Raw genomic sequence first — 22,909 nt, forward strand, 5'->3', positions numbered from 1 at the left:
TGCCCTACTGATCAATAGTCCACTGGGCCGATTGATTACCTACACAACTCCTGCTACCAGCTCCACTCATCGCAATGATCCTGTTTAGTTAGCTTCAAAAACAAATTTTATCAATATTAAGAAATGATTCAAAGGCATACGAAAGCATGCACATAAAATCAAAAGACTTTGAGCATGAGTGATGTGAAAGACAGTCACTGGCTGGTAGGCTGTGTGGGTACCTTGTTGTTCCACAAAATACACCTGACTAGTTTCCACACAAGATTGTAACCAGTTGCATAGATCTGTCAGTTGATATATAAAGTTTTTCTTCACTTTCCGTTCTGTCTTTTGATCAAACCTTCTTTTACCTTTGCAACGTTTTTGTCAACAAATTAGATATGTAGTGATAAAAAAAAATGTAATTTCCATTTTAATTTCTTTTTTCTCCATTTACAAAAGATTTCTGTAATAAAAGCTTCCTTTCCCTGACAGGATGCCTTTTACGATGGTGAACTGATAGATGGTCGAAGAGGATTAGTACCATCCAACTTCATTGAGAAAGTGAAAGGTAGGTCCAGATTGCTGTACATACAGTACAGATATAATTTGGAAATGACAGATTCATCTCCTATTTCCAAAGATAAAAGAATTTACAGGATTTTGTTTACAAAGTTATCCATTTTTACACTTATTTGTAGATGAAGACCTTGCCGATTTCCACGCTGCCGTGGCAGGCTTTGCCCACCACGAAGATGACAGCAATGCTCCCAGCAGTATACTACAGGATCTGGATTTTGACAGCAGTGAGGAAACTGACGAAAAACCTCTTCCTGCCAAAACAGGTCACTATTTACTTGGATCTGTCAAAGCAGATTACTATTTACCTGTCAAAACAGGTCACTATATACCTGAACATGTCAAAACAAGTCACTTTTTACCTGGAAATGTCAAAATAGGTCACTATTTACCTAGACCTGTCAAAATAGGTCACTATTTACCTAGACCTGTCAAAATAGGTCACTATTTACCTAGACCTGTCAAAGCAGATTACTATTTACCTGTCAAAACAGGTCACTATATACCTGAACATGTCAAAACAAGTCACTTTTTACCTGGAAATGTCAAAATAGGTCACTATTTACCTAGACCTGTCAAAATAGGTCACTATTTACCTAGACCTGTCAAAACAGGTCACTATTTACCTGGACCTGTCAAAACAGGTCACTATTTACCTGGACCTGTCAAAACAGGTCACTATTTACCTGGACTTGTCAAAATAGGTCACTATTTAAACATGGTCATGAAACCATCAAACTATCCCGTCTGGGTTAAATTGTGGTCATGATACCATGGAATCACCAAAGTGTTAATAGAGATACTTCATAGATAATCTCATGACTTAAAAATGTCACTAAAATGTAGTCACATGACTAAAATCCTCTCAGAGATATAGTCACATGACTAAAAACCTCATTTAAATATAGTCACATGACTAAAACCCTCACTCAAATATAGTCACATGACTAAAAACCTCACTAAGATATGTATATAGTCACATGACTAGAAAACCTCACTAGAATGAAGTCACATGACTAAAACCTCACTAAGATATAGTCACATGACTAAAAACATTGCTAAAATGAAGTCACGTGACTAAAAACCTCACTAGATTATAGTCACATGACTAAACAGAAGTTGAAGTTATACAACAAAACTTTGTTCTTGAATGTAATCGCATGATTTAAGCTCCATTAAGGCGATCTTCAAATGTTTTCACATTACCTAAATGACTGAAGAACCATTTGGCTTGTGTTCAAACATAGTGCCATGACTAGATATTACTAGTACTCTTTCCTTGCTTCTGAAATTTATAAAAAAAATCTAAAAAAATGGCACATCAGTTAAAAATTGTGCCAACATTATGAGCTATTTTACAATCAAGGATAACTAGTTTGTCTTGAAAATGCTGCTGAAACCTGTATGATTGTTTATTGCCTGATAAATAAATATGACATTCATTCAGTTATATCTTGTAATCCTGGTTACTGTTACTACAGATTATTGATGTAAATAGTAATGATGTGACAGAGGGGAAATAATTCCGTATACAGGCTTGTCCATCAGCCAGTTTGAACAACATAGATATTTGCAGTCATTATTGTGCAGTCATAATTTTCACAAGCCCTCAATGGGTAATTGAAAAAAAAAAAGAAAAAAAAACATTGACAATAAATCTTTAAGATAAGAAATTGTTACACATTTGATCAGGTTAGATAATGGGAGACTACTTTGTGATCATTAAATGCTTGTTCTTACTGATTGTTTACACTGGTGATGTGATTGGCAATATGTCCTCCAGTACATACTGGTCCCTATGTTGTACAGTTGGGCTAGGACAGATTCCAATCTAGCCGAGTTAGTAATGAATATCAAGATATTTCATTTCTCAGTGAAAAGAAAATGAATGATTAATTTTGCCATAGCTTAGATTTGAATTAAAACAAACTTTCTATGAAAACCTCTGTAGTTATTTTATCATACTTTCCTTTTATCTGATATTAATTACTCTGTGGGTTCTATTTAGCAGCTGTGCAAGACCATAAAAACACTATCACACCTCTGTCACATACTCACAATGACCTGGATGAGATTGAGTCTGAAATCGCCAATCGAAGTATGCCCTCCGTCGCCAAAATCCAGTCCCCTGATGCTAAACCAGGTGAGAAAGATTTGAAAACATTTGATTCAACATAGCATGGCTTTCCATCCTTTTTGTGTGGTTTCCTTTAACAAGTAACAGTATTCAATGCTTTATTTTGAAGGGACAAAATTCTATTGATTAGGGCAATGGTTATTGATTGGACAATCATTTGGAACTCTTTAGTTTCCAAATACTTTCATAACCACATTTTGAAAAAAAGAAACTACTAATTTTGGACAAAACTCATAGAAAAATATTTCCAAAAATAGCAAATTTGATTTAAACGAAAAAATAAAATTCTGCTTCATTTTCAATATTTTTTCAACATTTCAGATTGAGAAAGAATTTTTATTGTAATATTTTGTATATGACCGAAATCTTCACACCAATATTAACTTCTAAAAGTACACAACAGATATTGTTTTTGCACCTGTTGCTGGATTTTTGTTGTGAAGCCTTCACATCCAGGTGTCTCAATATTTCAGGAATCCCGTGTCCTCATAAGTTGACCCTCGACAGACAGTTGACCAGTAGTATTTTGATAAGCTGGCGTCCTCCTACAGAGGAGGTCCTGGTGAAATCATATCACATTTATGTTGACGGAGATTTCAAGGCCAGTGTCAAGAGTAATGAACGGACGAAAGCATTAGTGGAGAATGTTGATTCTCGAAATGTCCATCGAGTCAGTGTCCGGTGCCTAACCAACATTGGTCAATCTTGTGACCAACAGTGTACAATACTATTAGGCAAAGGTAGCTATCACTGCCAGTTAGCTTAGAATTTAATCTTACTTTCTTTTATACCTAGATCTGCTTGAAATGGGAGATATTTTTAAACAGACACATGGATTCAAATCAGATATAAGTAATGTCATCAGTGTATAGTAATTCAAAGTTAATAAGGTTTTTGCGGCTGTTTGATAGGGATTATTATATGTAGAATGCTATGATGTGCCATATAAGCTTACCTTATATATATTCTATACCTACACCCTATTGTATGCTATTTCTATATGCTTACTATACCTAATCATACATATAGTAGTAAGTATAGGATTGGTGCATTGTTAACTCACCTAGGCGTCTTGGGTTTAATTCGGGGAATGGATGTGAAAGGTATTAAGGCACCAGCCCAACCACATGGGTTTTCCCTGGGTACCGCATTGTCCTCCCACAGTAAGACCCTTCACCTGCTTCCTGCTGACCCTACAATAGTGATTAATATAAGTTGGAAAAACTTGTTTTGCATTTGTTGTAAAATCAAATTTACTAAGTTTATGTTTGGTCTGTAAATGTAATAATATAAGTATTATTTTTTTCCCTTTTATTTTCTTTTTAAATTCAACATCTTCAGAGTTTAATTAAAATATTTCTTGAGGAAAAACATGATTTTACAAATTTTAAACATAGACAAAAACAAATGGCATTATCACAGATGTCTATCTGTATAATTTGGCCTCGCTGACCTACCATCAAACGATAATCCTTTGTATATGTTCTGCTATGTAATCTGATGTCTGCCTTTTACACCTGAGACAGGAAAGTCTGGGTATTGTTACACATGATCCAAAGTATTATTAACTCAGATCATTCACACAATCAATGTACTTCAGTAATTTGAAATATTTTTATGACAGCGGACTCTGTGTTCTCCCTGTGTGTATTCATGACAATAAAATCTTTAAATTTTCTTGTATGTCTCTAGGTGTTAAAACACAATATCATCTGTGCTGCTATATTTAGTTTATTAACGTCTGTCACTAGAGGGCGCTCACTAACCAGTTTTTCTGTCTAACAGATGCCGTGCCAATACCTAGTCAGCTGAGTGTTAGTGACATCACACCTAATTCTGCTACAATCTCATGGTTGCCAGGCAACAGTAATTATCAGCATACCCTTTCCATAAATGGCCGTGAGGCACGAGTGGTAAAACCCGGTGTCTTTACTTACATCATCACAGGTAGCGTGTTTTACTCTCACCCTAATACTTGTCACTGATTGGTTGTTTGTTGGTGCACTTATTAGACCAGCAAAGGTCATCAGAATCGTCATCTGCTGAAAGGCCAAAAGGCTGTTAGAGCAGATGTTAAGCCAGTTAAATAAATCAGCCTCACTCTGAATATTCTTTAAAAGTCCTGTATAAAACAAAAGATGATTAACAAATACTGTAGAACTCCTACATTTTCTCTTTTACATGTAATTGACTCTCAGTTTATGTGCTTCAACTTTCAAATACAATAAACTTCAGATTTCACGAGTTCAGATTTCATTCTGTTCAGCAAGTGGTAAAAATATATCTCAATCAAATACGTTTTCAGATGAATGTGTTATACATAAAATTCCCCCCTCCCCTACTCCTCCTTGAATCCATCACACATCACCATGGTTCAGTTTGTGTTCAATTTTGTTATCAAATTTTGTACTTTCATCATTCTGCAAGTCTTTTAAATTAAGCAGTTTATTATGATAATAATTGAACCTTCACATAGCTAACATCTGACCTTAAGACCACGTAATATATAGAGTGATAGTGATGATATGACCACGTAATGTTGTATAAAGTGATAACGATGACCTGACCCAAGGACCAAGTAATGTTGTATATAGTGATAACGATGACCTGACCCGAGGATCAGGTAATGTTGTATATAGTGATAACGATGACCTGACCCGAGGACCAGGTAATGTTGTATATATTGATAACGATGACCTGACCACGTAATGTTGAGGACCAGGTAATGTTGTATATAGTGATAACGTATATAGTGATAACGATGACCCGAGGACCACGTAATGTTGTATATAGTGATAACGATGACCTGACCTGATGACCTGAGGACCACGTAATGTTGTATATAGTGATAACGATGACCTGACCCGAGGACCGCGTAATGTTGTATATAGTGATAACGATGACCTGACCCGAGGACCGCGTAATGTTGCATATAGTGATAACGATGACCTGACCCGAGGACCACATAATGTTGTATATAGTGATAACTATAATGTTGTATATAGTGATAACGATGAGCTGACCCGAGGACCACGTAATGTTGTATATAGTGATAACGATGACCTGACCCGAGGACCACGTAATGTTGTATATAGTGATAACGATGACCTGGCCCGAAGACCGCGTAATGTTGTATATAGTGATAACAATGACCTGACCCGAGGACCGCGTAATGTTGCATATAGTGATAACGATGACCTGACCCAAGGACCACGTAATGTTGCATATAGTGATAACGATGACCTGACCCGAGGACCACATAATGTTGTATATAGTGATAACTATGACCTGACCTGAGGACCACATAATGTTGTATATAGTGATAACTATAATGTTGTATATAGTGATAACGATGAGCTGACCCGAGGACCACGTAATGTTGTATATAGTGATAACGATGACCTGACCCGAGGACCACGTAATGTTGTATATTTTTGTAGATACATTTTTTATTGATATTTAATGAAATGATAATGACAATTAATAATATCATGACAGCTGCTAGTCTTTTGCAAGCATAGTGATACATTATAATATATAAACAGTTGTACCAATAGTTGTACATGAAAAGTTGTTTTACTAAATCCATTTAATTCTGTATGTTGACTTGATAAGTGTATATCTCTGCATGTTGTGAAATCTGGAGTTTACTGTGTACATATTTCATCATTACCAACTTGCAGATAGCTTCCATTACGTTTCATTTCATTTATGTGGATGAGGCTCCACATTAAATAGTGTTTATGATCCTGTTGGAACGTTTTCATTAAATAGGTATTCAGAGTAGATTGTATATAATTGTCTTAGCTTCTTAGTTTCAGGTTCAGTATCGTATGTGGATCACTTTATTATCAAGTAATATTGTTTTAATATCGTGGTTGCAGGACTGGTTTCTGATACAGATCACAATGTAGTTGTATCTGCCCAAAGTCTGACTGGTGAGAACAAAGGAGATAACTTGTCTGCAAGCATAGACTTCAGGACACCAGCTGGAGGTAGGATTTCATCGTACAGCTTCACACAATTTTTTTTAACTCACCTGACCCAAAGGGCCAAGGGTTTTTTTTAGCTTATGCAATGATGCAGCGTCGGGCGTCAACTTTTTTCTTTTTAACAACTTTTTTCAATAACCAATGGACCATAAGTTTTGGTATATGGCTGGTATATTTTTAGGATGACATCTGAAGAGAAATGACTGTGATCTATATTAAAGGTCACAGGGTTTTGATTTGTTGAAACCTTTAAATGACTTCTTCTCTTGAACTAAAAGGCCCAAAGGCATGATATTCGGCTGAAATGATCCAAGGATGAAGCCCGACTAACTTTGCAAAAAGAAATGACCTTGACCCATTCACTGCTTTACACTCTTTGTTGTCTTTATTTAAAGTGTGTGTAGTTTGATGTCTTATTCAAGTTTTCTGCTTTTCTTAGAATTTATCTTTTTAAAAGGAAATGTCATTAATATGTCCTTAACTATCCATACTTTGTCTAACTTATATACCTCGTCTTTACAGGACTTCCAGAACCTCCAATCAATATCCAGGTTGAGGCTGGACCCCAGGAAGGAACTCTCCTGTTGACTTGGTTTCCAGTGACAATAGACACTTCAGGATCGTCAAATGGTGCCATGGTAACAGGATATGTTGTTTACGCAGATGGACGTCGGACAAAGGAGGCCTTAGGTCCAACTAGTAAGTTACTGTAGAGTTATCAACGAAATGTTTGTTAGACAAAACTTAAACACTTTCTTGTGTAAACCATTCTGAGTTTCCAGAGCTTGCCTTTACCCTTAGATTTGGATTGATATTAGGTAATATGTACCAGTGACCAGGTGATGTTTTACAAGGGCACATTGAATACTTATTTATCTTTTAATTTCTGTTTTTTTCCAGATGACCATATCATTCTTAGTGCTAAAGATTTTCTAGGGTTTATCCCTAAACAGCTGTTGGTTCGGACAGTCACTAGAGACGGTCAGGAGTCCGCTGAGTCGCAGTTGGTCAGGCTGCCCCAGACACTCATCAAGGAAATCACTGCAGGTGCTGCCAAGTCGATTGCCACAGAGGCATTGGTTAAAGTCACCGATGGTCAGGTAAGTCAAGTCTCCCAGAGGCTTTTTCAACGATAATGATTTTTAATGTTTAGCTTTAAAATCATTCTTAAACTCTCTTAATGAAGCCCAACGTTCAGGTGAAAGAGGAGAAAAACCAGTCCCTTGTTTGTTGTGATTGATGTACCCCTTTTCAAAATCATTTTTAAAGGCAGTCTTATAAAGGTCTTGAATTTTGCTTTTTCTGCATGCATATAATTACATCATGGACTGTGAAGACACAACCTATTTGGCATATAGGAATATTAAAGATGAGGATTTTCTATCATACAGTGTATAAATACACCCTCACCATTTTATGGAAGGTCAGGTCAGTGAGAGCGGGGGGAGAGGTAGGGGCAGGCATGCTTGTGTGTCTATCCAATCACATCACTTAGTGTAGCATCCTATCACATCATGTCCGTAGCAGCCATTCAGAATCAATCTTAAGAACTTCTCATCAGCTTTGTTTCAAGTTCTATCATAACATCTTCTCCTCAGAATCCAGAGCAACCATTCAGAATCAGTTTTAAGAACTTCTCATCAGCTTTGTTTCAAGTTCTATCATAACATCTTCTCCTCAGAATCCAGAGCAACCATTCAGAATCAATCTTAAGAACTTCTCAACATCTTTGGTTCAAGTTCTATCATAACATCTTCTCCTCAGAATCAATCATAAGGTAGTCATTGGTCAACTTTGGGTCAAAGGTCATAATTTTATAACTTTTTGCAAATTCATCAAACCTGGTTTATTAATGCTTCACTAAAATATGACTCATATTTAAAAATTTTTAGATGAAAAAAAGTGTGTTCATGCTATCAGTGATTAGGTTGGTACGTGAACTGATCTGCTCTATGTTATGGGTGTGCTGACTATAGAGACATTTCTTTTGCACTTGACTAAACTGAAAGATATTGGTATTCCAGAGGTCACACGTGGAGAGAGCGTTGGATACAGACCCATCACTGATGTACCGAGAACTGCCTCAGGAAGAGGCCTCTGCTGTGGTAATACAAACAAATACATGGAGTCTTCGTTCATCTTTTCTCTGCACATGCTTTTTGTAGATATAGTCAGTGGTAAACAACTTGTATACATCAATATCATCTGTAGGACAGACTGCTTGTTTATCCTTGTGAACCACCACTCAGATTTGTTGTGGGGAGGGATGTAGATTAAAAACAGAATTTCTTTCAAATTGTTTTGGTATGGTATCAACCTTCATTAAATTACAGCAGAAAACAGATTATTTCTTTTGAGGACAAAATGAGGACAAAAGAATCTAGAGATATTCAAAACAAGTTGTTTTCTATTGTGATGTTTATTTCTACATAACAACAAACACATCAGCTTTGGGGTAATTTATTTAAGGCAAAATCGATATATAGATCTATCTTTACATACCAGGTCATAACAATCTGTACCAAGCCAAAGCTGAAGTGGGTTTTTTTTCTTTTTATCTTAACATATTAAGAAAAAATATTGTCATTCTAATTAACATTTAAAAGACATCAGTATTCAGTGCTAGCTAGTATTTAGCCTATTAGTCTGCATTATATCACTTTCCCTTTCTTGGATAGCAAGATTTCATAACTTTTTTAGAGATTATGATCACCAGGATCACATCTGAATCCCCTCAAGATTGACCAAAATATTTGCCAATTAAGTCTGCAGATGTAACTTAAGAAATCAAATGGATTTGCCAGTAAATTTACAATTCAACCAATTATCTAGATAACGCTGATTTATGTAGTTATATCAAGTGGAACCAGAAATAAGGGAGCCACATGTGGCACCTGTACATATATATAGACCACATGTGGTGGCCAAGGTTACAATGGTCACCTGGAGAACATAATAACTTTTTAGATAATTAAACCTTACATCATATCTAGAAAGTCAGATTCTTAACTATATGTACCATATCTAATGTGCAATAAGCCCATGAGGCCAACACATACCATCTGAATCAATGTTAACAGGTGATAGGCCAGGGGGCCAACACATACCATCTGAATCAAAGTTAATGGGTGATAGGCCAGGGGGCCAACACATACCATCTGAATCAAAGTTTATGGGTGATAGGCCAGGGGGCCAACACATACCATCTGAATCAAAGTTAATGGGTGATAGGCCAGGGGGCAACACATACCATCTGAATCAATGTTAACAGGTGATAGGCCAGGGGGCAACACATACCATCTGAATCAATGTTAACAGGTGATAGGCCAGGGGGCCAACACATACCATCTGAATCAATGTTAACAGGTGATAGGCCAGGGGGCCAACACATACCATCTGAATCAAAGTTAATGGGTGATAGGCCAGGGGGCAACACATACCATCTGAATCAAAGTTAATGGGTGATAGGCCAGGGGGCCAACACATACCACCTGAATCAAAGTTAACAGGTGATAGGCCAGGGGGCCAACACATACCATCTGAATTAAAGTTAATGGGTGATAGGCCAGGGGGCAACACATACCATCTGAATCAAAGTTAATGGGTGATAGGCCAGGGGGCCAACACATACCATCTGAATCAATGTTAACAGGTGATAGGCCAGGGGGCCAACACATAACATCTGAATCAAAGTTAATGGGTGATAGGCCCGGGGGCAACACATACCATCTGAATCAAAGTTAACAGGTGATAGGCCAGGGGGCAACACATAACATCTGAATCAATGTTAGCAGGTGACAGGCCAGGGGGCAACAAATACCATCTGAATCAAAGTTAACAGGTGATAGGCCAGGGGGCCAACACATACCATCTGAATCAAAGTTAACAGGTGATAGGCCAGGGGGCAAAACATATACTTTTCAATAGAATTAGGAGGTAAGCTTCTTACCAGACATCGGCTAACTACAGGACAGATACGGTATGTGTTGTCTGACTGGAGGCATGGGCTTACTGCAGGATAGATACGGTATGTGTTGTCTGGCTGGAGGATTGGGCTTACTGCAGGATAGATACAGTATGTGTTATCTGGCTGGAGCCATGGGCTTACTGTAAGATAGATACGGTATATGTTGTCTGGCTGGAGGCATGGGCTTACTGCGGGTTAGATACGGTATGTGTTGTCTGGCTGGAGGATTGGGCATACTGCAGGATAGATACAGTATGTGTTGTCTGGCTTGGGGCATGGGCTTACTGTAGGATAGATACGGTATGTGTTGTCTGGCTGGGAGCATGGGCTTACTGCAGGTTAGATACGGTATGTGTTGTCTGGCTGGTGGATTGGGCTTGCTGCAGGATAGATACGGTATGTGTTTTCTGGCTGGGCAACATTTCCCTGCTTGCTTATAGTTTGGTTTTGTAATGCTATTGGAAGATGTCTTTTTCATGTCTAGTATTTTTTTCTTCTTAATCCTTACTTTAATCTGACAAGGTGTACTGACCCTGATTTCTGTCTAATGATGAGATATTTGTTAAAAGCTATTCTAAACGAGAAAAAAAAAAAATTTATCTAATTACAGAATTGTTGGAAGTGGTCACTTTTTTTATCTGTATATCATTGTGGTCAGTGTCAGTACGCCATGTTGTGTTTTGGCTTATATAACAGTAACACAATGAATGGCGCAGTGTCAAGATTTTGTCGTGTAAATGTTTTTTTTTTCTTCACCTAACGTTTACTCTACAGACTCTGACGTTAAATGCTGCACAGACGGGTCGTCATGTTGATGACTATAGTGATACAAGCAGCAGTTCTGAACTCTCTGATATTCCGGAAGTGGAGGAAGAGGACACGGCCAGTCATGCATCAGTTCACATTCATCGAAGTCCCTCATTGGATGATTGCTTAAGGTCACCTGCAAAGGTCAGGTTGTCATTTGCTCTTCTTGGCAAGCGAATGTTGGGTGAAGGATCCTGAAAAATTATAATTTATGCATTATTTCCATGTATGTGTACTCTACTTCAGACACAATGTATTCACTTATACTCTGTTCCATATTCTGATCTTCTCACCTGTCCTTTGGACTGTATAATACTCCATTCTATACTCTACTTGCCAATCTCACCTGTCCTTTGGACTGTATAATACTCCATTCTATACTCTACTTGCCAATCTCATCTGTCCTTTGGACTGTATAACACTATGTTACAAACTCTACCTACCATTCTCACCTGTCCTTTGGACTGTATAACACTCTGTTACATACTCTACCTACCATTCTCACCTGTCCTTTGGACTGTATAATACTCCATTCTATACTCTACCTGCTGTTCTCACCTGTCCTTTGGACTGTATAATACTCTGTTACATACTCTACCTACCATTACCACCTGTCCTTTAGACTATATAATACTCCATTCCATACTCTACCTGCCATTCTCACCTGTCCTCTGGGCTGTATAATACTCTGTTCATACTCTACCCACCATTCTCACCTGTCTTTTGACCTGTTTAATCAACAACTGTGGTATAACATGGTTAAGTTTATTTCCAATCATTACCTGTTCATTACTCTGTGTTCTTCTTTCTAGACAGGTATTCTATCTATTTATTAAGTACCTTGGTAATTCCTTCCTATCTATTTTGGGATTAAACCTTTGTGAGCTATTTTCCTCATATTTCTGATACTGAACTCAGTGTTATCCTAGAATTATTCAGGTTTTCGTTAAATAAGCTTGACTGATTTTAGGATTAATGTACTATTGTTGATATCAATAAAACAATTTAAGATGATTTCTTGCCATCCCTCTCATTGATCATACTTCTATATCAGTTGTGATGTGTGATACAGAATCACTTGAATGAAAAATTTCATTCTCTATTCTCGAAATGTTATTTCTGAAAACTGCATTTCTGTACTCCATTAAGTGAATAAAGATATCATTATCATACAATGCACGAACTTCATAAGAAATTACTTATAGTAAAACTTTCTAGGTATACTTATGATCCTCGAGGTCTCCTCTTTTACCTACAATGAAATGTGAAATATCCGCCCTTCAGAATGAAACCTGACCTTTCTTCCTGTCATTTATGTGTGATGTGATGAAGCACATGCCTTGCAAAGGACCATACTGCTAAGCTTTGACCTCTAATCTTGACCTTGACCTTAATTTCCATGTTAACCATTTCCATCATAAAGATGACAGCACTGCATATCTGTATATAGTTATAGTATATACACCTTGAATGACTGTTGTCTCTTATTTTCTGTATTTAGTTAGCTGCATGTGTCTTCTATACGGAATTGTTGTGATTTTGTGAAAAGCATTGGTCACGCACATAGTTTTATCCATGTATTTACAACCGTTTATTTAAAATCAGTTATGTTGGAAAATCAAAATTTGCTTTGATTTCCTTCCCTAATTATATCGGCCATCAGCCATGTTTTTTGAAACAAAGCACAGCTCCTACTCCTTGTGTTTCAGACTTGTGGATCTTAATACAGGGGTGCTCAATATGAAATGAGAAGACCAAGTTTATTAATAAAACATATGTTGTTCCGTGACAAATTGTCTCAATGATCAGCCGTTGTCTTTCTGAATTCAAGGATGTTTAAGTATCAATGAATTCCAGTGTATTGCTAATTAACGCAATGAATAAGAAACATTATCCTGGCATTTAAATAGTATGTAAAGACTGTTTTGGTCACATATCTTAACATATAGCACAAAAATAACCATGTTATTGGCATCATACTGAAGACATTTGATAACAATGTCCAACAGATATTGAAAAGTGTACAAATGTTTTTTTGTACAAATATTTTTTGAACATATGTTTTTTGTTGGTAAGTGTACTAAAGATTGAAGATTTTTCTTTCTCTTTTTCTTTCTTTCTTTAGGAAAACCTGTATCTTTGCTGTCAGTCATGACTCTCATTAAGTGATCGTAAACATCATACTTAAATACATAAACCAATGCCACACAGTATTTAACTATATGATTGTTAAATGTCGTTAATATTTTTGAAATACTCATGAATATTGTTTGCAAATTTGTTTACAGTTAGTGTTGTTTTCTGTATAAACTGCTTAAAAAATATTCCGTGGGATTAATTTTGGTGTATGGGAATGACAGGTACTAATAAGGTGTTGATGTCATCCCTAATCTTTTTTTCTAAACATCTTAACAACCCCAGGTGTATTCTAAACTAGAGCAGTGAATAGCCAAGTGTTTTGATTATTTAATATTCAGGATGATCTGGACATTTAAGTATTGTGATCTTGCATTCATACAAATACACCCCCTCCCCCCACTCCCTACCCCTCAACAAAAAACATTCCAGTGATTTGACATCAAGATTTGTAATTTTGAACATTTTTTATGTGTTACTGAAATTGTTTTTTTTTATTTCTTGGATTTTCACTATAATTCCAATGGCAGTAAATAAAATGTATCAATATATATGCTTTTTAAAAATATATGGGGCAGGCATTGTTATATTAATACTTCAATCAACAGGCCAACGATACTACAGAATTGGTGCCAGCTCCCTCTGGTGGATCACCAACGAACAAACAAGAGGAGACAACTGTACCTATTGTGGTACATGCCCCTCAGAGAATAGTTCCAGCAATAGGTAATTAATAGTTGTCTCAAATCCATATTATTACTAGAATAGTCATTTTCTTTATATATACACTATCAGAAAAATATGCATGGATTAATTTGACTGATCTCGTCCTGGTTTGAACCATACCAGGTGTTTTTACAGGTGTGTCTTGAAAGGTTTTTAGTTATCATTTCATATTTGTACAAGCCTTTCTATTTAGGAGGGTGACTCCCAGTTTTGAACCCCTAATTTTGCTGTTTTCAAAAAGTATTCTTTTACTCTAAGATCTGATTATTTCATTTCGTTAAAAAAAATCCCAAAAGATGCCATTTAAAAGTGATGTTGCTTTACTGGAGGATACAAATATACATTTTATTAACGCTTTTATTTTTCAGTTTGAAAAATATTCCCCCTTAACATTTTTAATTTTGAAAAAAGGTTTTCAAGTCTGTCATTTCAGTAAAATTCATTTGAATCTACATCCAACATGTAAACATCTCACAGTTTGGATGTTCCTGATTGGCATTCAAAGCACCATTAATGTTCAACTCATTGTTCCTTAAACAAAGTAGGTTCTTGGATTGTTCAAAGAAATCACAACAACATTGTTTACAAAAACACACACAAATAAATAACACCTGCTGACACAAATTCAGAATTAAATGGAGTAGAGCCAAATAAGGATTAAAATCTAACATACAGCTGTTTCCTCCCTCTAGGACTAGGACTGCTCAATCTCAAGAGGTCCATATAAACCTTGTTATGGTCCTGACAAATACTCTCAAATTAATTCTCAATGGTACTTGGTTTCATTGACAGAATCTCTTTGTATTTTTATGCATTTGCAAATGCAAAGAAGCAGGTGAGAAATCTTTTAATCAATTTGAAATAGAAATGTTTATGTTGGTTTGCAGACAAGATTTTGGATATGTAATGATACATATGGACCGACTTTAGAGTAAGAACTTATTTTAAAGGGTGGTTAAGAAACAAAGAGAGCCTTATGTTAAACTCCTTTTTTTTTAATCAAAAAATGAAGTTAGCACTTTTGCCTTATATTTTCATATCTGTTTGACTTATTCCAGAAATAACAAGAGACAGTAGTAGTGAGAGAGGTAACTCAGTATCCGAGGATGAAGCTACGTCTCCAACAAAATTCAACAGAAACAGTGTAAAAAGTGATTCACCAACACGCTCCCTTCCATCACGAAACTCTCCCTCTCATAGCAACAAGGACAGACTTCCTGGATACCAGGAAAATTCTGATGGCAGGGATGACGTTCGGGAAAAAGGAAAAGTTAAACAGCAAGTGGAGTTGTTTAACAAACTCCAAAACAATCAAACACAGGAGAGTTCTCATGGACCTGTGTCATTAACAGGTGTTAAAGTGGAAAATGATTTACAGGATAATTCGATTAAATTAAACCTTGATAATCGGACTAGTCCTCAAGATGTTTTACATAGTCCTGTGACACTTGTAAATGGCAAAGCTTTTTCTGATCAAGATTCAAACGCTAATGAGCTATTATCAAATGACCTATCGCCTTCAGGGCGTAGGCATCCAGAAGTGCCGTCTCTGGATTTAAATGAAATTAGTGTGGACGAGAGTGCAGAGGTAGATTCTATTAGTGGCGAGATCAATCCTCCGGTGGACGACACGCGCATCAGGTTATTTGTGGCTCTGTTTGATTATGATCCTATTAGTATGTCTCCAAATGTGGATTGTATTGATGAGGAATTACCATTCAAAGAAGGACAGATCATTAAGGTATTACAAATCTGCCAGCATGGATTGCCTCCCTTTATATAGCTGTTAAGAATGCATGGTGTTCATTACTAAGATTTTTATAAATATAGCCTAAAGTTACTTTTTGATAAAAATTGCATGCCAGAAGCAGTTATGCATAATTCTAGTTTTTAGATTTTAATAATGAGAACAAATAAAACCAGTATAATATTGTAGCAAATTTAGATATATATTTACATTACTCAAGCTCAATTGATACTACAAAGCAAACGTTTGTAAGAAAAGATTTATTCCATGTCACTAAATTATTTTATTTTATTTTTCAGCCGAAATGAAATTTTTGATCTGTCATTTCTGTTTCTCATTTAACTATTAAATTACTAGTATACCCTAGTATATTTAATCTCAATACATTATCAAAGTTACCTTCATTATTAGACATCTAACTATGTAACTCATTAATGCTACAAAGGACTCATTAAACATCATCCCTATATTACTGCTTTAGAGAAATATGCTGCTATCATTTCCCTGCTAATTGGTGATATACCAGTATATAAAATAACATAACACATGATTAGTTTTTATAGGATAAGCTAGTTAGCATTAATTTTATAGATATGACTAATTGTCACTTTTATGAAATGCATTTATACATCAGAAATCCTTGTGTTGATTTTATAGAAATGCATATTAATGATTAATTATATACCTTATATGTAAATTTAAATTTTATTTTTAGTCAAATAGATGAAAAGAAACATTCTTTCAACCTATTACAATGAGTATTTTATCAAATCAGACCGATTTCCATTAATGTGTAAATAAGTAAAATAATTGAAGACACAAGTGAAGTAATTTCATTGGTTTCAGGAGAGAAAAACTGACCAATCACAGGCTGATATGCTCCTTTTGAAAATTACAAAGGCGCAATATCCAACTTCAAAGCCATTACAATATACTGTTATGCAACTTTGAGATTCGGTTGATGTACATCAAAGGATCAAATTAGGTTTGGCACATTGAACCTTCAATTTTTCCATGACCACCTGGAGTATTGAGGATGGAGGTGTAGGGATATATGTTTTTTTTTCTTTTTCACAAAGTGTTTTTACATGTAGGAATAAGTCGGGGAAATATTGGATATGTTTCTGTTTCACTCAATATTCTTTAGAAAGTAGGTTTTGAGATTTGGAAGAGGTTAGGGGAAATATTGATAATGTTTCTTTTTCACCGAATATTTCATTAGGAAGGAGTGACCTGGATATTGGACCAATGATTACACTCATTATTCTTTAGGAAGACATCTAATCAAAGGAAATATTGGACGTTCCCCTTCCACAGGATATATTCCTATTTCACCTGATATTCTTTAGGAAAAGTTAATAGGAAGTATTGGTATCACCTCAATATCAACCTATATTCTCAAAACTTGTTAGATAATACATAGGTTATTGTTACTATGGTAATTATGCCTTCATGTTTCTGTACCTGTGACGTTTTCTTTGTCCAGATCTATGGCGACAAGGACCAGGATGGGTTTTATCGTGGAGAATGTAACAATCGAATTGGCTTTGTGCCCTGTAACATGGTTTCTGAAATACAAGTTGATGATGCTGACCTGGCAGAACAGCTTCTTAAGGAGAGTCAAGAAGCCTTCAGCATGCATTCTCACCTCACAGGTATTCTGACGAATTTGATCCACTCTCTCAATACCCTTAAATTACTGTCAGAAAAGCTGAAATAAATTGTTACATTACAACTTATGTATAACATTTGTGAATAATTCTCTTGTAGTTGGGCCGGAATCTCAGCACTACAACAAGTCTGTAGAAAGCCTGGAGACGCTAGAACAGAACGGTGTACCGATACCCTTGTCACCCACAGTAGCTAGTAGACGCATGGTTGCTCTCTATGACTATGACCCACAAGAACTCTCACCAAACGTCGACAGTGAGGTAAGCATTGTCAAGCAGCATGACCGTTTTTGTGTTCTCAGAACAGCAGCATTTCATAAACCATATTAAAAAGTTTCCAAAATATCTATTATTCATGAACATGTTGAATTTCCCAGTTTTAATGGAACAATTAAGAAAAAGTATATGTCACAGGTACATGACAGGCTTACTGTAAGAAATTGGATTTTTTTTAATGTACATTACTGATTTTAACCACTAGGTGGAGCTTCCTTTTCGCATTGGAGACATCTTGTATATTTACGGAGACATGGATGATGATGGATTCTACATGGCTGAACTGAATGGACATCGTGGACTTGTACCTTCCAACTTCCTTCAGGATGCACCACTCCAGGAAGAAGACCCACATGAGGCAACAAGCATTGTCTCCCCTGCCAGGTCAGGCGAAAGTCTCAACCACATTACGGGGTCGCACCAGTCTGACCTTGGACTAGACAAAGTAGGTGACTGTGACCTAGGCTGCATGCATGTGACCGCCCCATCGAACCTGTGAAAGAAACTATGGTGTATCAGTGGGTACTTTGGAAGTATTAGACTTAATCTTTGTGGATTTTTGGCCTTCTTTTTGAAAAATCCTTTTTTTTTATAAAGACAATTTGGTTTTTTGCTGCATTAATTTCCATTCAAATTCTAAATCTAAGCTTTTATTTTTATGGCTGACATTTGACTGCACTTTCATTTATTTTATTTCATTTTGAATTCAAATCTGATTTTCTTGCATGAGATGGGAGAAGGATGTGTTTTCATGCAAATAACATAATGTTTATCAGGTTTTGGCTCTTATTTCTTTCTTGACAAACCCAAAGGACATTATATCTGCAAAAAGAAAAAAGAAAAAGCCTTTTAAAACAAGTAAATAAAATCATAACAGAATAATGCAAACCTTGATGAGACATTTATAGCATGATGGTGAATTGCTGAGACAATGTTTCACTGCATCAATCAACATTCAAATGTTACTGTAATCAAAACACAGTTCATATCAGTGGAATATTGTATTCTTCAGTATTAGACTCAAAAATTAGATACAATTGAATATTGAATCACACATAACTAGACTCTAGCTAAATAGGCATTACTGGAATTAAAACCTACAATGTAGCTTGGTTAAGATTGAATGTTGAATCACATATTGCTGTAATCAAAGTTTAGCTCACACAAAATTTGATATTGAATCATACACTGATTGGAATCAAACCATAGTTCACATACAATTAAAACTGAATCACATCTTGTTCTCCCATCAATGCTTACAAATACCGACCTGACTTGTACATACTGCATGCCTCCTGGTGTTCCCAGCCACCTTGTCCACTGCTAGCTGTATCCATTGTTGTTAAAGTACTGTAGTTCACAAAACCTTCCCTGTCCTCATCGACTATATGTTATAAACACTACCTCTATATCTCCAATATGATATATATATGTAATAAGTGTTTTGTTATAAAACAGGTTGTAAAACATTAATATGATTTGAAGTTATTTGTAAGAAAATTTAGAGATTTAGAATATTCTGCATATTTATAAAATGTGCAATAATGTGATATTCGTTACATGAAAACATTAGTGTGTTACATGTTTGGTTAAAATAAATGTAATTCAACCATCATTAACAGTCATTTTAAAGCATTTGATCTTGAAGTAACAGGTGATAAGAAGAAAAACAATATTATCGTCAGTATTCACAAAAATAACTATCTTTCAACACAATTATCCCTTTTCCAAATTTCTTTCAGATAAGATAATAATGTATTATAATGATAGATTTTGTTAATTTGAAGGTTTTGATATGTCTTATCCTGCATTACCAATTTGTTGATAATTAGAATTATACCTGAATGCCTGTGACAGCCTGTAGTTTCAATTAGTGGTACAGTTCAGGATACACATACACTGGACGTTCTTATCAGGTAGATTTATATAAATCTGCAAATCATATTGGGGGAGAGGTGGAGGGGGGCTGTCACTATTGATTTTCCTTAGTCGCTTTGTAGGTTTTAAAATTTAGGCCATAGTAGCATCACTGACATTTCCTAAAAGGATGAAACAGCTTTACGATGCAGTTTAATCCATTGTATGACTCATCAAATTCTAAACTCATAGTATAGTTGCTTTTAACTGAAGTGTCTTTTGTAAATCTTCTGTATACTGTCCCAGAGTCTCCTTATAGGATAGACTAAAAGTAGTACCTTTCAATAATGGATACAGTTACTTGTTTGAAAATATTTTTGATTGTATGCTATAGTTACACTGTATCATCACTGATATTGGATGACAATGATAATAATGCTGCATTTTGCATCTCTGCTTTAATCTTTTATTTCCTACACATCGTTTAAGCCACGGAAACCATCATGAAGATGAAAGCTGTTATTATGTTCTCATTTTGAGCAAAGAGATATTGTAAAAGAACTTGGAACTTGTCAGTCATTTTTGAGACACTGACATTAATGGCTATTTTGTTCTGAATGCATTTTTCAGAAGACCTAATTAAATAGCATTCCCTTGGAAGTCTATGGAATGTTGGTTTAGGTATTATGTCTTTTATTTGAAGTGCTAGCTGTAATTGCATGCAAGAGTTTAATAACGTCCCTATGTCATATATTTTGTGGAAAATGGGGTCATTAATTTAGATCAACTGAAAACGTAAATGTGCACATTATGAACCAAGACGTGTCTTTGTTGTGAATGGCCAGGTTTACTGGTACAGAAACTTGATGCATTATGAATCGTCAGTTTTGTCTCACCTCTTGGGAAATCATTGATACTGTCTATACATATTGTAAGGGAGATCAGAGACCGGAGCTCAGTGACATGTACAGTATTTTACCTTTTGGTTGAAACTAGGCCCTCTATACTTGCATATCTATTTGGGAATTTTGTCACCAATTCCCACAGTTCGGTGTACTGATAGTTTAACTTATGAAAGAAGCTGTGGTATTGAAGTATTGATACATTTAGAATGTTTGTATGTATTTTATTGTAAATATTGTAGAACAACTAGTAGCTAGGAATAGTAATAACATACTGAACATAATGTTCCCATGGTAACTGTTTACAAATGCCCCATTTTTCACAAATGTATGGTATAAGGAATGTACATGTATATCAAACAGAATATTGATCACATTGTACCCTATACAGGTTTTAGAATATAACCAAGAGTGCACAAGTACCAACAACGTAAGCCTTAATTTAAAAACGTTAAAACATCATATCAATGTTAGTGTTACTGTTTTCATTAACCTAATCCCCGTTGTTGTGATGTGAAGTTGAATTTAACTCACGTTTTCTACCACTAACTAATGAGGTTTCTTACCGTTAAGTGTTGATTACAGCTGACCTACTTTGAGAAACGTTATTAATAATAAACTTTTAGAATTAATGAAAATATTAGATAAAGATATACTGAAAGATAATGTTAAGGTCACATAGTTAATGTGAATCGTAACAATGAATTATACATGTTAATGAAAAATCAAACATGTATTTAAATATGTTCTTATATCACAGTAGTTGTGTAAATCGCATATATTTCACATGGTATCTATTTACGCATTAATATGCAGTGATATTCAATCGAGAATTGAAGTCTTGCGCGATTATAAGAAAATAACACTTGGTGATATCCATACAGATTCGGTTACTGAAATCAGAGTTCATATATCTAATAACCCATCATTCACGAATTTAAATTCATTTCTAGATCACCATTCATAAAATCATATATTCGCGAATATAGCTGAAGAGGTAAGTTCGCGAAAATGAAGCACTCAAGAAATCTAAGTAATTTACACTAAACTTTTATCAGTCATACTTATTCTTTATATAAAATGATGCAACGCGGTTGAAAGATAAGTTATCTCACAACAAAAGTCCTTCGACAAATGTCTCATTATAGTGTTAATTTTGTTGATAAATTCTAGTTAACAGAACGGTCTCTATTTACAGATTTTTTCATTGTCTCTTTGATTGATTTTAATTATAGTGTTAATTTTTTTTCATCATCTTTTTAATAATATACTTGAGCATGATATACTGTTTTTAGGGTAGACATTTTGCATTTGTTATCATAGAAGGGATTGTAATTTTATCTATGTCACTTAATCGCATGATTGACATTACTACTGGTATTTGCACATAATTAATATATCCTTAATTTTAGCATGATACTTTCACAAAACGTTGCACTAGAATAAAGCACAGTCTTTATAGATATAACGTACATTAGATCTGGGACCTGACAACCAAGACACACGACACAAGTTGCGAAGACAAACCTATTTAGGAATGTAAATGCATTATGCATATTTGGAGGTTTGTATGTATACCTACACCTACCATCTCATTGTAAAAAATATTAAGCTTGTAGCCATATAAGGTAATTTTGAATATTTGTTTTATTATATTGACTGAAAATCTTCTTTATGTCAATTAGAAAACGAGTACTATCTATGACATATACGAGAACGACTGTAATATCTATAACACTATGTTACATATAATATTCTTAAATATATCGGCAAATGCACAGATTCCAGCACAGAAAACATTTAAATGCAAAATGTTAATAAATCGTTTTAATACAAATTGGGAAAATGTCGAGGAAGTGTTAATTAAATGAAATACATTGTTGAAAAGATCATGATGAAGCATTATGCAAAATTGTTCTGAAAATAATTGAAATGGCAAGATAGGTGATAATTACGTTTAATTTTACATTTAAGTGGTATGATTATTCCCTCCCTCCTATACCAGCTTGATATCAAAACGTCATGTTGTGATGTGCTCCTTTCTTCGTTTTCGTAACCACTCCTTCATATTTCTAATCCTCTGAAATACATAAACGTATGAATTAGTATCAATGTCCAGTGAATCTTTGTGTCA

At 35.3% G+C, this 22,909-nt stretch overlaps 1 protein-coding gene across 1 annotated transcript in view; it reads left to right on the forward strand.

Annotated features, from left to right (window-relative positions):
- LOC132558570 (peripheral-type benzodiazepine receptor-associated protein 1-like) overlaps window positions 1–22,909 on the forward strand; it is a 170,515-nt gene that overhangs the window by 146,742 nt on the left and 864 nt on the right. The window contains exons 18-32 of the mRNA XM_060223155.1: window positions 475–550; window positions 681–824; window positions 2,570–2,701; window positions 3,169–3,435; window positions 4,481–4,642; window positions 6,580–6,690; window positions 7,210–7,386; window positions 7,588–7,787; window positions 8,712–8,792; window positions 11,429–11,605; window positions 14,206–14,323; window positions 15,382–16,064; window positions 17,557–17,725; window positions 17,841–18,001; window positions 18,222–18,461. Of these exons, the coding sequence (XP_060079138.1) occupies window positions 475–550; window positions 681–824; window positions 2,570–2,701; window positions 3,169–3,435; window positions 4,481–4,642; window positions 6,580–6,690; window positions 7,210–7,386; window positions 7,588–7,787; window positions 8,712–8,792; window positions 11,429–11,605; window positions 14,206–14,323; window positions 15,382–16,064; window positions 17,557–17,725; window positions 17,841–18,001; window positions 18,222–18,461 (2,898 nt within the window). The remainder of the gene's footprint in view (window positions 1–474; window positions 551–680; window positions 825–2,569; window positions 2,702–3,168; window positions 3,436–4,480; window positions 4,643–6,579; window positions 6,691–7,209; window positions 7,387–7,587; window positions 7,788–8,711; window positions 8,793–11,428; window positions 11,606–14,205; window positions 14,324–15,381; window positions 16,065–17,556; window positions 17,726–17,840; window positions 18,002–18,221; window positions 18,462–22,909) is intronic.

Source organism: Ylistrum balloti, unplaced genomic scaffold (assembly GCF_031769215.1).
Source record: "Ylistrum balloti isolate Yb309-2 unplaced genomic scaffold, AGI_CSIRO_Ybal_v1 Utg370796, whole genome shotgun sequence".
Lineage (NCBI taxonomy): Eukaryota > Metazoa > Mollusca > Bivalvia > Pectinida > Pectinidae > Ylistrum > Ylistrum balloti.